This window comes from Capricornis sumatraensis, chromosome 17 (assembly GCF_032405125.1).
Source record: "Capricornis sumatraensis isolate serow.1 chromosome 17, serow.2, whole genome shotgun sequence".
Classification (NCBI taxonomy): Eukaryota; Metazoa; Chordata; class Mammalia; order Artiodactyla; family Bovidae; genus Capricornis; species Capricornis sumatraensis.
Window position 1 is genome coordinate 51936623 of NC_091085.1, and position 15906 is coordinate 51952528.

Sequence of the window (15906 nt, forward strand, 5' to 3'; positions counted from 1 at the left end):
TCTAGTACTCTGGCCACCTCATGTGAAGAGTTGACTCATTAGAAAAGACTCTGATGCTGGGAAGGATTGGGGGCTGGAGGAGAACGGGACAACAGAGGATGAGATGGCTGGATGGCATCACCAACTCGATGGATGTGAGTCTGAGTGAACTCCGGGAGTTGGTGATGGACAGGGAGGCCGGGAGTGCTGCAATTCATGGGGTTGCGAAGAGTCAGACACGACTGAGTGACTGAACTTAACTGAACTGAATGATTACCTCCAGGAGAGGCTACTGTTCCCACACTATCATTTCTGTTATGAGGTTTATGTTAATGATGTTTTCAGTTGGTGGGGGGGTGGGGGGGGCAGTTCTTGAGTTGAGAATTATGTTTTGTCTTTTATTTATTGTTTAAATTTTGGGTGCACCAGGTCTTTCACGTGGAACTTGGGCTCCAGAGTGTGCAGGTTTGGTGGTTGTGCCACAAGGGCTTAGCTGTCCTGAGGCTTACGAGATTTCAGTTCCCCGATGAGGGACTGAACCCACGTGCCCTGAACTGGAAAGTGAATTCCTAACCACTAGACGACCACGGAAGTCCCCGTCATGCTGTTTGAGATTTTCTTAAAAGCCTAAGGCACCTATCACCTATTTTAAAAACAACAGGGTAAATCGATCTGTTCCTCCTGATACAGAAACAGCTGTAAGTATTTCTATGCACCTGACATGACCCACAGACAACTCGTAGAAGAAAATGTAAGAAACAGTGGACAGTGGTTGTCTCTGAGAGGAAAGTGAGGGCCTGATGCAAAAGACTTACTTTTCATTATAAATTTTTGAAGATTTTACCACATGCATTTATTTCTACTCAATAATCAAACAGTTAAGTTTCAAAAATAAAAGAGAAGGCATCCTGTAGCCAAAAGCCCCTCCAAGAGGCAGGACGGGAGCAGAGCCTCAGGGAGGAGAGCTAGGTGGCCCTGACAGGTGGGTGTGCAGGTGGGTGTGTGACACGTCTGCACAACAGCTTGTGAGACAAGTGTGCAACCTGCAAGCGTCTGGGCCAAAGACGCAGAAGGCAGGATTTCACTCACTCTCATAAACCTGAAGCACATCATCTCAGCACGTAACCCACAAAGACAGCCGAGTCAAACAGCTGCTGTTCTCTGTGGTCCTGTCCTCAGAGCGGGACGTGGGACTCACGCCAGGGCTGCCTTCAGCCCAGCAGCACTGTGACAGGGGAGCACTGAGATGGTAGCCGGCAAGGGCCGAGGGGTTGGAGCAGAAGGTCACACACGACAGTGCGGGGTGGCCTGAGAAGCGTGGGTGGGAACGGTGACAGCGGGCAGCAGTGGCGGTGGTGGTGCAGCACACCACTCTCTCCCGCACCCTTCACCTCTTTTTACAGCTAAAATCCCCAACAATGAAAGCACGGATGGAGAAAGCTGACAGATCAGGCCCAAGGCCTGGGGAGAGGGAATTAACAGTGCTGCAGCGGCAGACTCAAAGCTCCAGATCCAATGATGCCAAGCAGGCACCAGCTATCCTTACCTCTATGAAAGGTCTTGCAATTTTGGGTGCGATGGTTTCTGTGACAGAAGGTTCCTGAGAAAGGACGACAAACTCCTCAGCCTTCACTGGGAAGCCAGTATCATCCATAGGTGGATAAACCTCAAACAGCTCCTGGATCGTCCGCTGAAACAAAAATGCATATCACTGAGCCTGTGACCTCTGCACCCAGAAAACCACCAGCCACCAACCCCTCAGCAGCATTAAACCCACGCATTCTGGTCACTGTGTGGCACCCCCTCCCCTGCCCCAGGCCTCCTCGTGGATGACAGTACCTGCGTGAGGAATGCCATGGAGTAGTCGTTTCCCTGAGCAGCCACTTCTCGGATCAGATCTTTGGTGCCATTTTTCAACAACTTCTCTTCAATGGAATTGCCACTCACGAGCCTACAACCAAACACGTACACACACACGACAGCTAAGTCCCTGGGAACCCGAGGGCAGCGTGAGTGCCATGGCGCCCGGACCACCCAGCAGAACAGCACCCACGTGGAGCGGCATGTTGGCAGCACTCTCAGCTGCTTCCTTCGTGTGGTGGCCAGAGGGGACTGGAGGCCTGTGGGGTCTACTGGCCACTACCCACATGGGGTTAGCCATACCACCACCTCCCATGCAGCAGGAGGGCTGGCCCCAGAGGCCCACGCCACCCATGCTGGCCAGCCACGTCCCCTCGCTGGCCTCTACATGAAAAGAGCCCCCAAGACACCGGACCCCTTGAGCCCTGTCTCCCTCAGCGCCGACGACGGCGGGCAGATGCCCCCAAGTCACTGTGCGCCTCCCAAAGGAACCTGTGTCTAGCGGCTGCAGCCCAAGGACCAGCATCCCCTGGCTGCTGCCTCATGCCACCTGAAAAGCTGCAGTAACCACTCCCTACTTCCATGATCAGGGCTTTCATTAAGATGATGTTAAACTTCACTATCACTTTGGGGAAACTTTACAGTTTTGTGAACCAGGTCTTCTTGTCCCAGAACAGAGCATGTCCTGAGTTCATGACATCGCTCAGGTCAGATCCTTTCACAACTTAACCCTCCACTCCTGCACTTCCTGCACCTTTACTGCCAAGGTTGTTCCTGAGTGTCTACAAACTGTGGCTACTGAGAATAAAATGTTTTCCCCATTACTAGCTAGTAACTGCTAAAGGGCCAACGGTAAGCAATTACACAATGAAACATTATTCAATTACATAAACAATATACCAAATTTATATATATTTGCATGGAAACAGGCTCTAAATATACTGTTAAAACGAAACAGCATTACATCGTAAGACCGCTGGCACGACCCATTTAAAAAAATCAGGGAGGGCTTCCCTGGTGGCTCCGTGGTAAAGTATCTGCCTGCCAATGCAGAAGACACGAGTTCGATCCCTGATCCAGGAAGATCCCACATGCTACAGAGCAACTCAGCCTGTGCACCACCATTACTGAGCCTGTGCCCTAGAGCTCGGAGAGCTGCAACTACTGCAGCCCGAGCGCCTTAGAGCCGGTGCTCTGCAACAAGAGAAGCCACTGCAACGAAAAGTCTGTGCACTGCATCTAGAGAGCAGCCGCCACCCCCTCAACTAGAGAAAAGCCTGTGCAGTAACAAAGACCCAGTACAGGCAAAAATAAGTAACATTATTAAAAACGAATTTACATTAAAAACTTGGGGCTACGTCTGGAAAGACACTGGAATGCTACTAACAGCCTCCTGGGCAGGCTATCTGCCTTCTCCATGTGCTGTCGTTTTTTTTACTTTCTTTTCAATGAACAAGTAACACATTTACAATGAGAAAAAATTAAGCTATTTAAACACAGTGTGTGGATGACTACATCTTGAAAATGGTAAAGGTTATGCATGTGGGGCTGGGGTTCTGGGCTGGGGTTCCAGCCATGGGCCAGCCGCCAGGGACCACACACTCTGCAAAGACCCCTCCCAGAGGCGGCAGGAGCACAGAGGAAGGGGCGTGTCACATGCCTGCACACTTGGGCACCAGATGGGCAGACAGAGGGCCGACACACAGGCATAGCCTCCTCTGGTTTTCTCAGCCGTGTGTGGATGACTGCTTATAAGATTTAAATTCTTTCAGTAGCCTGTTTACAAGTTGCCACAGTTAAGTTATAACAAATCATTTACATTTGACAACACCTGAAACAACCTAAAACCTGAGACACCCTCTTAAAGGTCAGAAACTCTAGAAGAAATATAATAGGTACACGTTAGAAGGATAGCACTTGGGTCTCAGCAGCAAACCCAGTCACCACTGCCAACAATTCAACTATGTCCCAAGCAAGGCTGAGTGTACAGAAAGAACAGACAGGATAGCAGGAAGGTGAGCCCACCTGAAGGAAAGGAAACACATGAAGCAGATTGCTGCAGCCACCCCTGGCTGCCCGGCTCGCAGCCACCTCACCTGTATATGTGCACGTCCTTGCGCCGCCCTATCCGGTCGCACCACTCCTGGGCCTTGGCGTCCATCACAGGGTTGAGGTCGTGATCGTAGAAGACCACCGCATCTGCCTCCACCAGGCTCACACCCGTGGCGCGGCTGTGTGTGGAGAGGAGGGCGCAGAAGATGCGCCGGTCTCGGTTGAAACTCCTCATCAGTTCCTGGAGTGAGATAAGCTCCCATGTTAGCGCTCCTGATCAACGACAGGAAACCTCCAACATGTTCGGATGCTAATCAGTTAGAAATTGTTTGGTGTGTGTTTCCTTTGATGCATGGTTCGTGTTTCAATTACATCGGAGTTTAGCTTTTATCCTGATTCTTTCAGGCATGTGCACTATTCTTCGATTATTGATAGCTAACATCTCTACCCTGTTTGAAGGTCGCCAGCCAGCCTCCCGCCCTGAACTGTCAGCTCCACGTGTAGGCCCCAGAGAACAGCAGAGTCTCCCTGGGGAGGGATGCGTGCTTCTTCATGTACCCTCCAGCAATGCCAGGAGCCTTACAGCAAAAGCCCCTGGAGTAAGGCCGAGGGAGCTGCAGCCATCCAGGGGCAGGGCCCTCCACTCCCCTCAGGGCCGCCAGCTGAAATGGCTTCCTTCCCACAATGTCTCTCCTGCAGTGATTTCAGTGCCCAAGCAGACCTCAGCAGACCAGCCCTCAGCAGACCAGTCCTCTTCCTTCAAGAAATTCTCTATCTACAGTAAGTCGCCTACACATGAACCTTCAAGTTGCTAGCTTTCAAAGATGCAAAGGTGAGTTCGCATGTTCAGCCACGTTAGTTCACATGTCTGGTGTGCACTGTCATGCGGGTGCACCCTCTGCACTGGTTGGGATTCTGTGCACTTCACTGTACAGCACGGTACAGAGCGTAGTGGTGCATCATCTTTATTTCAAGCCCAGAATGTCCAAACCAGTGTAAAAGCAGCAGTGATGTAGCCGATTGTGTTAGTTGGGGACCTAGGCTAACTTTGGTGAACTTACAAACTGGACTTATGAATACGCTCTCAGAACAGAACTCATTTGTATGTAGCAGACTTACTTACTCTTCGAGGGAATTTACTACTTAAGACTGTGGTGTATTTCCTCCCAGGCCATTCTCAGCGTAGGGAGGCCTGCGTGTACTGGATGATGTGAAGTGGGTAATGCGATGCAGAGCCCAGCAGCTTGTCTGCACTCAGAAACACTTCACCATGATACCAAGACCTGTTATGAAACACTGCTGAGTACGACTTCCTAGTTCACCCTGTGGGACACTTAGGACAGCGACAAGCCCTGCGGCTCACAGGCCACTGTGGCCCATTCTTCTACTCCTGGACGTGGACTTTGCTCCCGACTGGAGGTTATTACAAACACTTTCACAGACAATTGAATAGATACATCTTTAAGAAGTATGGTGCTGCTAAAGGAGTTCTAGATACAGAATAAGGGCTTCCCTGACAGTTCAGTTGGTAAAGAATCTGCCTGCAATGCAGGAGACCCTGGTTTGATTCCCGAGTCGGGAAGATCCACTGGAGAAGGGATAGGCTACCCGCTCCAGTATGCTTGGGCTTCCCTTGTGGCTCAGCTGGTAAAGAATCTGCTCGCAATGCAGGAGACTTGGGTTCAATCGTTGGGAAGCTCTCTTGGAGAAAGGAAGGGCTATCCACTGCAATATTCTGGTCTGGAGAATTCCACAGACTACGTCCATGGGGTTGCAAAGAGTCAGACATGACTGAGTGACTTTCACTTCACTTCAGATACAGAATTACCAGGCCAAGCATATATTTATTTTTAAGGTTTACAACCCATCCTGTCAATTTGCTTTCTAGAAAGGTGTCCTAATTTGCACCCCCACCAGAAGCCTGATGGAATCAAGTTCAAGTCAGTTCAGTTCAGTCGCTCAGTCGTGTCCGACTCTTTGCGACCCCATGAATTGCAGCACACCAGGCCTCCCTGTCCATCACCAACTCCCGGAGTTCACTCAGACTCGTGTCCATCGAGTCAGTGATGCCATCCAGCCATCTCATCCTCTGTCGTCCCCTTCTCCTCCTGTCCCCAATCCCTCCCAGCATCAGAGTCTTTTCCAATGAGTCAACTCTTCGCATGAGGTGGCCAAAGTACTGAAATTTCAGCTTTAGCATCATTCCTTCCAAAGAAATCCCAGGGTTGATCTCCTTCAGAATGGACTGGTTGGATCTCCTTGCAGTCCAAGGGACTCTCAAGAGTCTTCTCCAACACCACACTTCAAAAGCATCAATTCTTCAGTGCTCAGCCTTCTTCACAGTCCAACTCTCACATCCATACATGACCACAGGAAAAACCATAGCCTTGATTAGACGGACCTTTGTTGGCAAAGTAATATCTCTGCTTTTGAACATGCTATCTAGGTTGGTCATAACTTTTCTTCCAAGGAGTAAGCGTCTTTTAATTTCATGGCTGCAATCACCATCTGCAGTGATTTCGGAGCCCAAAAAAATCAGCTAACCTGGCCAAGTAAAAACTGGGCATGTTATTTGAATCTACATTTTTAAAGTGTAAGTCAGTCAGGAGGGCTTTTCTGATTTCATGTGGCTACTTTCTGAAGGACAATCATCTCGTTCTTATAAGGACCACAAATCACCAATTTTGATTCTGAGACATCTAGCCAACTGGATTTCCCAAGTTACAGGACTTATGAAAAAGTGTCAAAGGGTGCAGCTAAAGTCCAAAGACATTAAGAGGTTCTTCCCTTTGTTTAGATAACACAACACTGAGACCGCATGGCTCCGAGAAACCAGCTTAGAAACTGGCAATCAAAGTTAACCCAATGAAATCATAAACGGGAACAAAAGAAATGATTTCCTTCCTACCTGCCGTTGTTCACTGTTGGCGTTTTCATCAATTCTTATGTAGGTGAGATAATGGAAGTTCAAGAACATTTCTAAGATGTCCAACATGAGAACCATCTGTGATAAGATCAGCACTCGGCGTCCTTCAGACTTCAGCTTCTGAAGTAAGATGGCTAAGGCCTCCAGCTTTCCTGTCAAACGAGTGACACCGAGAGCATCTCATTATCCAAAGCGAGTAAGCTTGACGCAGGGAGCAGAGTGGACGGGACGCCTCTGGTACCTGAGTCAAACTGGACCAGCCTCAGCTCAGGGAACCGCAGCGAGCGCAGAGCTGTCATCCGCTGCAGCTGCTGCGCGTAGGGCGCTGTGTGCTCCCGCAGGCAGTGCCGGAAGAGCCGCATCCTGTGGCTGTAGAGGGAGGGCGGCCTCGCCACCCACAAGTGCGGGGGCGCGGCCACCACCGGCGGGATCACGCACACCACTCTGAGAAGCAGAAAGCATGCGTGTCACAGGTGACACCCACGGCACCTCCAGCAGGCAGTCGCTCTGGCTCAGGCAGCGAAGGCTCGAGAAGGCAGAGGGCAGAACCATCTGGCAGTGGGGAGTCACAAGAGGAGTCAGGGTGCCTAACTCCAGTCCCCCCATGAGGGACGTGGCTGCTGGAACACACTATCACAGCAGCCACAGGAGTGGGTGCTGGCCAGTGAGGCCTGCCCAGATCAAAAGAAGCAGTGCAGAGTACTGCCTCTACCCCCTGAGTGCACAGGGATGTGTGCGGATGTGGGACACAAGCACTCTGTCTCCTGGATGGTCTGGGGAGGGTATGAGCCCTGAAGCTGCTACAGCCACAGCGTCCCCAGCCAGGGTTGGGAGCCAGGCTTGGGAGGAGGAGGCCCTACCAAGGGCAGCAAGATGACGACTCAGAGGACCCGGACAGTCAACTGGACACCCATCTCCCAACCTGCAGACACCACCTGCTCCAGGAAAGCCCTCTCCCTTGCTGCATGCAAACTGAAAACCATTTCTGGTCAAAATTCTAATCAATGAAACCAAAGAAGCACTAAATAAATGGAGATATTCCATAACTATGGATAGGAAGATCCAGTATAGTCAAGACATCATCAGTTCTTCCCACTTGATCAAGACATTCAGTTCAGTCCCAGTCAGCTATTCTGTAGACAGCGATAAATTCAATCTAAAGTTTACATGGAGAAGCAACAGACCAGAACAGGCAACACAATACTGAACAACAAAAAGTCAAATGACTGGCACTACCTGACTTCAAGATTTACTACAGTAATCAACAGCATGATACTGTCAAAGAACAAAGAGATCAATGGCACAGAAATGATCACCAGATTTTCTCCACAAATAAACTGCAAGGAAAAAAAGAGGGGGAAACAGAACCTACAGATTAAAAGATACATAAAAGATATAAGTTGATTGTTATGTATGTACCTCATTGTGACTCTGGCTTCAAATATTAAAAAACCATGAAATAATCAGAAATGTGAATACGGAACAGACATTTGATGATATTATATCTGCTCTGTGAAGGACAAAGTCAGGAGAATGAAAAGACAAACAACAGACTTGAAGAACATATTTGCAAAAGATACATCTGCTAAAGAACTGTTATCCAAAATATACAAAGAACTCTTAAAATGCAACAATAAGAAACACGGGGGAAGCAATAGCTATGGATTGGGATTGACATATACACACTGAGGTATTAAAAATGGATAGTCAACAAAATCCTACTGTAATAATAAAAATTAAAAAAAATTTTTTAATGGATCAAAACCTAAAGAGACACGTTATCAAAAACATATAACTGTCAAATAAGCATATGAAAAGATGCTCAACATAATACGTCACGATGGAAATGCAAATTAAAACAAGACACCACCACACATCTATTAAAATGGCCGAAGTCCAAATCACTGACAATACCAAGTGCTGGCGAGGATGTGGCGCAACAGGAACTCTCATTCGTTGCTGGTGGGAATGCAAAATAGTGCAGTCACTTTGGGAGACAGTTTGGCAATTTCTAACAAACTAAATAGTCTCCTACCATAAGATCTAGTAATCACATCCCTTGATATTTACCCAAAGGAATTAAAAACTATGTCTACACAAAAACATAGATGTTTGCAGCAACTTTATTCATAATTGCCAAAACTCCACAGCAACCATGTTGTCTTTCAGAAGGCAAACGTTTTTGATTTTTTTCAGTTGCACCAGGTGGCTTGCAGGATCTTTCTTCCCTAACCAGGGACTGAACCTGTGGCCCCAGCATTGGAGGTGCAGGCCACCAAGAAGTCCCAGTATGTGAATGTTTTTAAACAAACTGTGGTGATTCCAAGTCTTCTCAGGTGGCCTGAGTGGTAAAGAACCCACTTGCCAATGCAGAAGACGTAAGAGATGCGGGTTTGGTCCCTGGATTACGAAGATCTCCTGGAGGAGGGCATGGCAACCCACTCCAGTATTCTTGCCTGGAGAATCCCATGGACAGAGGAGCCTGGCGGGCTACAGTCCACAGGGTCACTGAGAGTCAGACATGACTGAAGTGATTTAGCACACACGCAGGGGGTGCTTCCAGACAATGGAACACTATTCAGTGTTAAATAGAAATGAGTTATCAAGCCCTGATGAGACATGGAAGAACCTTCAGTGCACATTCCTAAATGAGAGAAGCCATCTGAACAGGTTGCCTACTGTATGACTCCAACTATAAGACATTCCAGAAAAGCAAAACTATGGAGACAGTAAAAAAATCAGTGATTGCCAGGCTTTGGTGGTGAGAGAGGGATAAGCAGGAAGGAATCAACCCAAAGGGCAGGGCACAGGTTTCCTGCAGGGTGGAGAGACCATCTGATGCCAAAGCTGAAGACCCCAAAATCGATTCTGAACAGACTCCAAAGGACAACCTGGGGAGAGAAGTAAGATGAATGTCCACAAAACAACCACAAAAGTTGGTGGGGTGCAACACAGCGTTTACTTTTTTGGACTCCAAAATCACTGTGGACAGTGACTGTAGCCAGGAAATTAAAAGATGCTTACTCCTTGGAAGAAAAGCTATGACCAACCTAGACAGCATATTAAAAAGCAGAGACATCACTTTGCCAACAAAGGTCTGTCTAGTCAAAGCTATGGTCTTTCCAGTAGTTATGTATGGATGTGAGAGTTGGACCATAAAGAAGGCTGGGTGCCAAAGAATTGATGTTTCTGAACTGTGGTATTGGAAAAGACCCTTGAGAGTCCCTTGGATGGCAAGGAGGTCCTAAAGGAAATCAACTCTGAATGTTCATTGGAAAGACTGATGCTGAAGCTCCAATACTTTGGCTACCTGATGCAAAAAGCCAACTCAATGGAAAAGAGCACGATGCTGGGAAAGACTGAGGTCAGGAGGAGAAGGGGGCGACAGAGGATGAGAAGGTTGGATGACATCACTGACTCAATGGATGTGAGTTTGAGCAAACTCTGGGAGATAGCGAAGGACAGAGGAGCCTGGCGTGCTGCAATCCATGGGGTTCCAAACAGCTGGACACGACTTAGTGAGTGAACACCACCACCAACAGTGAGTGAGTAAAGGATGCTTACAATACTCTACCTTACCTGTCGATGACATCCTGGAGGGATTCTTGACGTTGAGTCAGCGTCAAAATCAGGTCCCTGTGACTTTTCGAGGGCGATGTGTACCTGCTTGCAGGCCCAGCCCCCTTCCCGTGACCACGGTCAGAAGCCATGAACCAGGGCACCTGCTCTCTGCCAGGCAGGGAACAAACCCCCAACAAGTCTCTGCCATAGATGGGAGAGCGGGAGCAGCGCCGTTCATTGACGAAATAAATCTGGTCCAGCCGCTCTTTCAGAAGTCTGCTCTTCTCCTCCTTCAACAAAAACAGGGATGAAAATGGCTACTGAGAAATAGCATGGCTGGCCTTACTGAGCCCTATGAGTCCCCCGTGTATTGCAACTGGCCATAGAGCATGCATAAGACTCATGGGGCCAGGCTACACGGAAAACAGTGACAGAAAAGCAAGCAGAGAAAACAGCGCCATTTTCATTGCCAACGTGAGTAGTATTTCTTCAGACACAGTGAGCATTTCTAATGTTTGAAACACTAGTAGAAGTATACAAAAAAATGGGAAAGGTAATTTTTACAATTCTAAAGCCTATTGGATTAGAAAAAGTGTTTTTATTTCTCTAATTCAATGGGACACTGTGTTTTTGATGGCATGCCTGGAGAATCCCAGGGACGGGGGAGCCTGGTGGGCTGCCGTCTATGGTGTTGCACAGAGTCGGACACGACTGAAGTGACTTAGCAGCAGCAGCAGCAGCAAACAGACAAATGCCTCACAGAGGCAGGGATGTGTTAACATCACAGCCCTCCCCCATGACGAGCAGCTTCTGAGAAGGACTTTCGCGTGTGCAGGGATGCCACGACGCTGCACTGGAGTCTGCTGCACCGGAGTCTGCTGCACCATACCTGGGTGGGGCCAGCGACAGGAGAAGCTGGTTTGGAGGCCGCTCCGGGTTCTCCTGCGGCCAGGGGACTGACTGCCACTCGACCAGGCACACCCACTACAAATGGAAAAACAAAGAGCTGGCACACAAAACTACTGGCATGCCCTCTAGAGGCCCTCCTTCACTGGCATGCTTCCTGGAGCATCCTTGGCTTTCACAACCACATTTCTAGAATATGTCAACTCAAGTCTAAATCATTCAGAACCAACAGTGAGGCATTCCTGCTCTCTGGCCATGATCTGAAGTGAACGTCAGGGTCTGACTCTTTGCCAAGAGCCCTGTGTGCACCTCAAACCTTCCCACCATCCCGCTGAGCAGCAGCCACATGGGCCCTACACTCTGCTGTCCTTGACATCTCAGCAGCATCAACCCTGCGTGCCCTGGACAGAGGGATGCCAGGGCCCAGGACAGTCTGCTCCCATCAGCCAAGCCATGTTGCCTGTCTTGACAGAGACTTGTCCACAAGGACTATGAAGGGGGTGGCTGAGGTCAGTCGTCAGTTCTCAGTGAAGGATCCTCTTGCAGGGAGCAAGAGGAAGGGTTGAGATGACCAGAACCCAGTGGCTGGACTGGTGTCAGGTTGGGAGTCTCAGGCCTCACAGAACAGGACTGAGCACCCTCTGGGGAGAGAAAACCTGAAGTATGAAGCCAACCAAATACAAGTAGAACTGCAAGTGGTCCAGCTGGACACAGAGCAGTGACCAGGACCCTCCAGCACCCACCCCAGCAACAGAGGCCCTGACAGAGATGAGGTGTAGTGACCAAGGGTTCTAGCTGTGAGAGGTCCTTGCCACCTCCTCACATCAACCTGAAAAGTGCCCATGTGCAACGGGTAGGCTCCCCAGCAAGCACTCCAGGAGGGTGGGTATGTCTGAAGCAAGGGACCCTGGCAGGAAGCAGGCTATGGGGGGCTGCAAGGAGCACTGGCCAGCTGACAGGAACAATCCTGTTCTGTTACCTGACTGAGGGAAATTCTAGCACGTTCCCTAAATGTATTTGTAACATGAACAAGCAAAATTTCTCATGATTCCAAGTCTCTTGTTAGAGCAAAATCAAAACAAAAAGTCTTAAGGTGAGTGACGGCTGGTTGTATTCAACCAGCACCTTTGGGAACAAAAGAGAAAAGAGACGTAGCAGACACGCGCTGTCTGTGGAAATCAGAGGCAGCCACAAACAGGACTGTCGGGTTATGGGGCCTCACAGAACCCATCAACATCCTCCAGCTGCTTCAGAAGCAAAAAGAGTTGGTAAGTGCTTTCAAAGCCAAGTATCCCCCCAGCTCACAACACTCCACTCTACCTGGCGGGGTCACAGGCGTGGGGCTTGGGCCACTAGCTGGAGGCTTGCTTCCCAGGGCATTCAGGGCCCCCGCCTGAGACACGGTCTGCATCACCACAGGGCCAGGAGGGCGCAGGTAGGACTGCCCAGGCGCCGACACAATCTGGAGCACACTGCCTGCAAGCAAAGGGCACGGGTCAGTCACGAGGTGCCTGTGCCTTCCATCCCCCAGCCACACCCACTTCCAAAGGTACAGAATGAGGTGAGAAACCAAAAATCCAGAATCAAATTTACTCCAATGAGGCAACACAAAGTTCAGTTTGCTAGAGAAAGATGGAACTACTTCATTCACAATGAATGAAAACTCTGAGGATCAAAGACACGTGGCTTAAAGTCAAGAAAAACTTCTGCAACTCCTTGCAATGCCAGATTTCAGGCAGCGAGGCAGGTTCCCACTCACTGTCTGCTCCAAGCCTGAGCCATCATGCGGGTTGGGGGTGGGTGGGGGTGGTTCCTGCCCCCAGATCACACATGGGTGCGTGCCAGCTAGTCAAACTGGATGAAGAAATATCAAAAATCTCTGTGGCTCTATAACCACAGTTTAAGAAACCTGCCATTTTCAGCCTCTGTGTGATTTAGTCCTGAAGTGCTCTACTCTGGAATTATACTCTACAAATACTAGAGCGTACCTGAAATTCTTAAGAGATGGTCTCACCCTTTTGGTCAAAAAACTGGAGAAATACGGAGTAAACCAAATGAAACCTTTTTTTTTTTTTGCTGCAGGCTTCTTGGGGGCCTCCACTCTGCTAACATGTGACCCTGGTGTCCACATGGAACACCCCAGACAGGGCTGACAACTGAACTGTCCACCCCGACAGGATTCATGAACGCCATGTCTGGGGAGGCTGCTTGGGGAGGTGGCCAGACCCCACCTCTGGGAGCTCTGGCCAAGTCACTGAGGATGAATTTTAACATCCCACTCAAACTGCATCCCCTTGTTTCCTCCAAGAAGCAGTTATTGCAGGAATATACTGCTCTCAGCCAGAGGCAGTCTGGAAGTTTTAAAGTCTGTACATAAAAAAAAAATAATTTCTCCTGTGTAAATTGCTAGTCTGTTAGAGTTTTGAGGGCAATTTACCTCACACTAAAATCTGAAAGGAGCCATTTTTTCTGTTTTGATTTTTAGAATAGGAAACTGTATTCAAAAATTTCTTTAATTACTATCCTCTATGTAATATGGACCAAGGGCCAGGCCACTGGGTGATTTACCAGTCACCTCCCTCATCTTTAGAACACCTACAAGCTGAGACTCACTGAGGCCAAGTGAAGCACCTGGGCTAAAGGGGCCAGAATCACAGCTGCAGGGGGGCGCCCCAGTCAAGCCCCTATTGGGCCACCACCCATCAGAGAGCCTTACCTTGGAGCTGTAGGGGCTGGCCAGCTGTGAGCTGCCGGAGCTGGCTGTGCGACAAGGTGAACTTGTTGCCTTGGAACTGCAGTGTCACGGGGGTCTCTGGTTGGGCGACTCGGCTCGGTGGGCCTGCGAGGGAAGCCAGTTGGGCTATTTTGACCACCTCCCCACCTGCAGAGATGCAGACAAAACGGGAATGAACACTCTTTGGAAGGGTTGGCGACTGCTATACTGACAATCACTTGTCACAGAGAATGACCGTCTGTAGCAAACTAAAGTGTCACAGGAACATTCATTAGGTATTGCTTTCTAACACTTGCAGAAGATATTTTAATAGAAAAGAAAAAACAATTAGAATTAACACCAGGTTTTAATGGTCAACTTACTTAATCCTAACAGGTAGAAATTTTAGAGTATCAGATATTAATAATTAACCAAACCATTAAGGAATGTTTTACTTTTCTTTCCAAACAAGAAAAAGTAGGAAACATCAAAAGTAGCAGAAATATACTGGCCATACACTTTGAAACTCTCATATCAACCTCTTCCTTTCAGTATACTTTTAAAATGTGAGAAAGTACACATCGAATTTAGCTCACACAGACAAATGAGACTTTATCACTACAGATATAAAATACAGAACTAGCTTTAATTATGCCCATAATCTTTTCAAAGTTTGGCAATGTATTTAAGTACATAAATACATCACACTTTATGATACAATATTCACACTAATTTGAACTAGATAGTAGAATTCGGTCTATAATTCTAACTGAAAAAATGCAAAATTTAACACTGTTTAAATTCTTTCAAACAGAACTCAGATGAGATCATATGTACCTAACTCAAAATGATACTACCTTCAAGCTGGAATTGAGCAACAGCTTCAAAGGTTTCTTTAACCCCAATGGTTGATATTCGAGTCTAAATGTTCCTCCCATGAAAATTCATGCCAGAATTATTAGTGATACTATAAAAAGAATAGTTAGCCAAAGACTAGAAAAACACCCAAGGATATGCTGCCCACAGAAACCGTAAACAAGGGAGGGGAAACGGAAAAGGAGACGCAGAGATCTGTGCATAGAAACATGACTCTTCCATGAGCTCCCCTCAGTCCACAAGCGGAGGCGCCAGAGTGAAAGGTGGCCTGGCCCCTCACACTCCCTTAAGCACGGCTGCTACAATACACCCCTCGGGACTACTACCTTAGGCCAAAAACACCCGCAAAACACATGTTAAGGGGCTCTCCTGCCCTGGGCAATGAACCAGGATAAGTGCTCTTCATCTGCTGGCATGAGAGAGAGAGGCGTGACACAAGAGAAAACTAACTTAACTCAGGGTCTCCTCGTGACCCTACTTCCCTCTCCTGTCTTTCCAGAGAAGCCTCAACATAGCTTGTTGTGCCAACAAATAAGGTGCTCCAGGTGGTATCTGAGAAATGGTGTAGCCCAGATAGTTCCGTCAGTATATTTCCAACTGCAGCATGGACAGAGGTAGTAGGCTAATCACACTGGTCACAATAAAAAGTTCTATTTAAAAATGTCAGTGATCTACTGCAAAACATCTCACTTAAGCAATAACTCACTGCAGCTTCAAATCTGGGGATAAGCCAAGAGACTAGCAGGAAGTGGGAGTGCAGTTCAAAGGCTTTCCTTCCCCTGCAATTTGCTCTCTGAGGGCCCCCTGGAGGCTGACAGGACGAGCCCAAGGCTTACTAAGGAGAAGTGCTAGCCTCAGCCACCAAGGCGGAGCACAAGCCTAGGAGGGAAGCAGAGCTGATGGACGGGGCCAGGAGAAAGGACAGAGAGAGTACAAGACCCTGGACCTTGGCCCTGAGTGGGGCCTCCCTCTGTAGGCCAAGGGCTAGAAAGGACAGTGTGGCGAAAGGCAGCACCGGACACAGGGTCAGGGA

At 48.5% G+C, this 15906-nt stretch overlaps 1 protein-coding gene and 1 non-coding gene across 3 annotated transcripts in view; both read right to left on the reverse strand.

Annotated features, from left to right (window-relative positions):
• EP400 (E1A binding protein p400) overlaps window positions 1–15906 on the reverse strand; it is an 86936-nt gene that overhangs the window by 29306 nt on the left and 41724 nt on the right. For both annotated transcript variants that reach the window (XM_068989659.1, XM_068989658.1), the window contains 9 exons: window positions 14001–14165; window positions 12605–12760; window positions 11268–11362; window positions 10397–10668; window positions 7059–7261; window positions 6800–6969; window positions 3936–4132; window positions 1819–1930; window positions 1526–1669 (listed from right to left, as the gene is read on the reverse strand). In XM_068989659.1, coding sequence (XP_068845760.1) covers window positions 1526–1669; window positions 1819–1930; window positions 3936–4132; window positions 6800–6969; window positions 7059–7261; window positions 10397–10668; window positions 11268–11362; window positions 12605–12760; window positions 14001–14165 — 1514 coding nt within the window. The remainder of the gene's footprint in view (window positions 1–1525; window positions 1670–1818; window positions 1931–3935; window positions 4133–6799; window positions 6970–7058; window positions 7262–10396; window positions 10669–11267; window positions 11363–12604; window positions 12761–14000; window positions 14166–15906) is intronic.
• On the reverse strand, window positions 4376–4505 carry LOC138094175 (small nucleolar RNA SNORA49). The gene has a single exon (XR_011146211.1). It is a non-coding gene; the product is annotated as a small nucleolar RNA SNORA49 (small nucleolar RNA).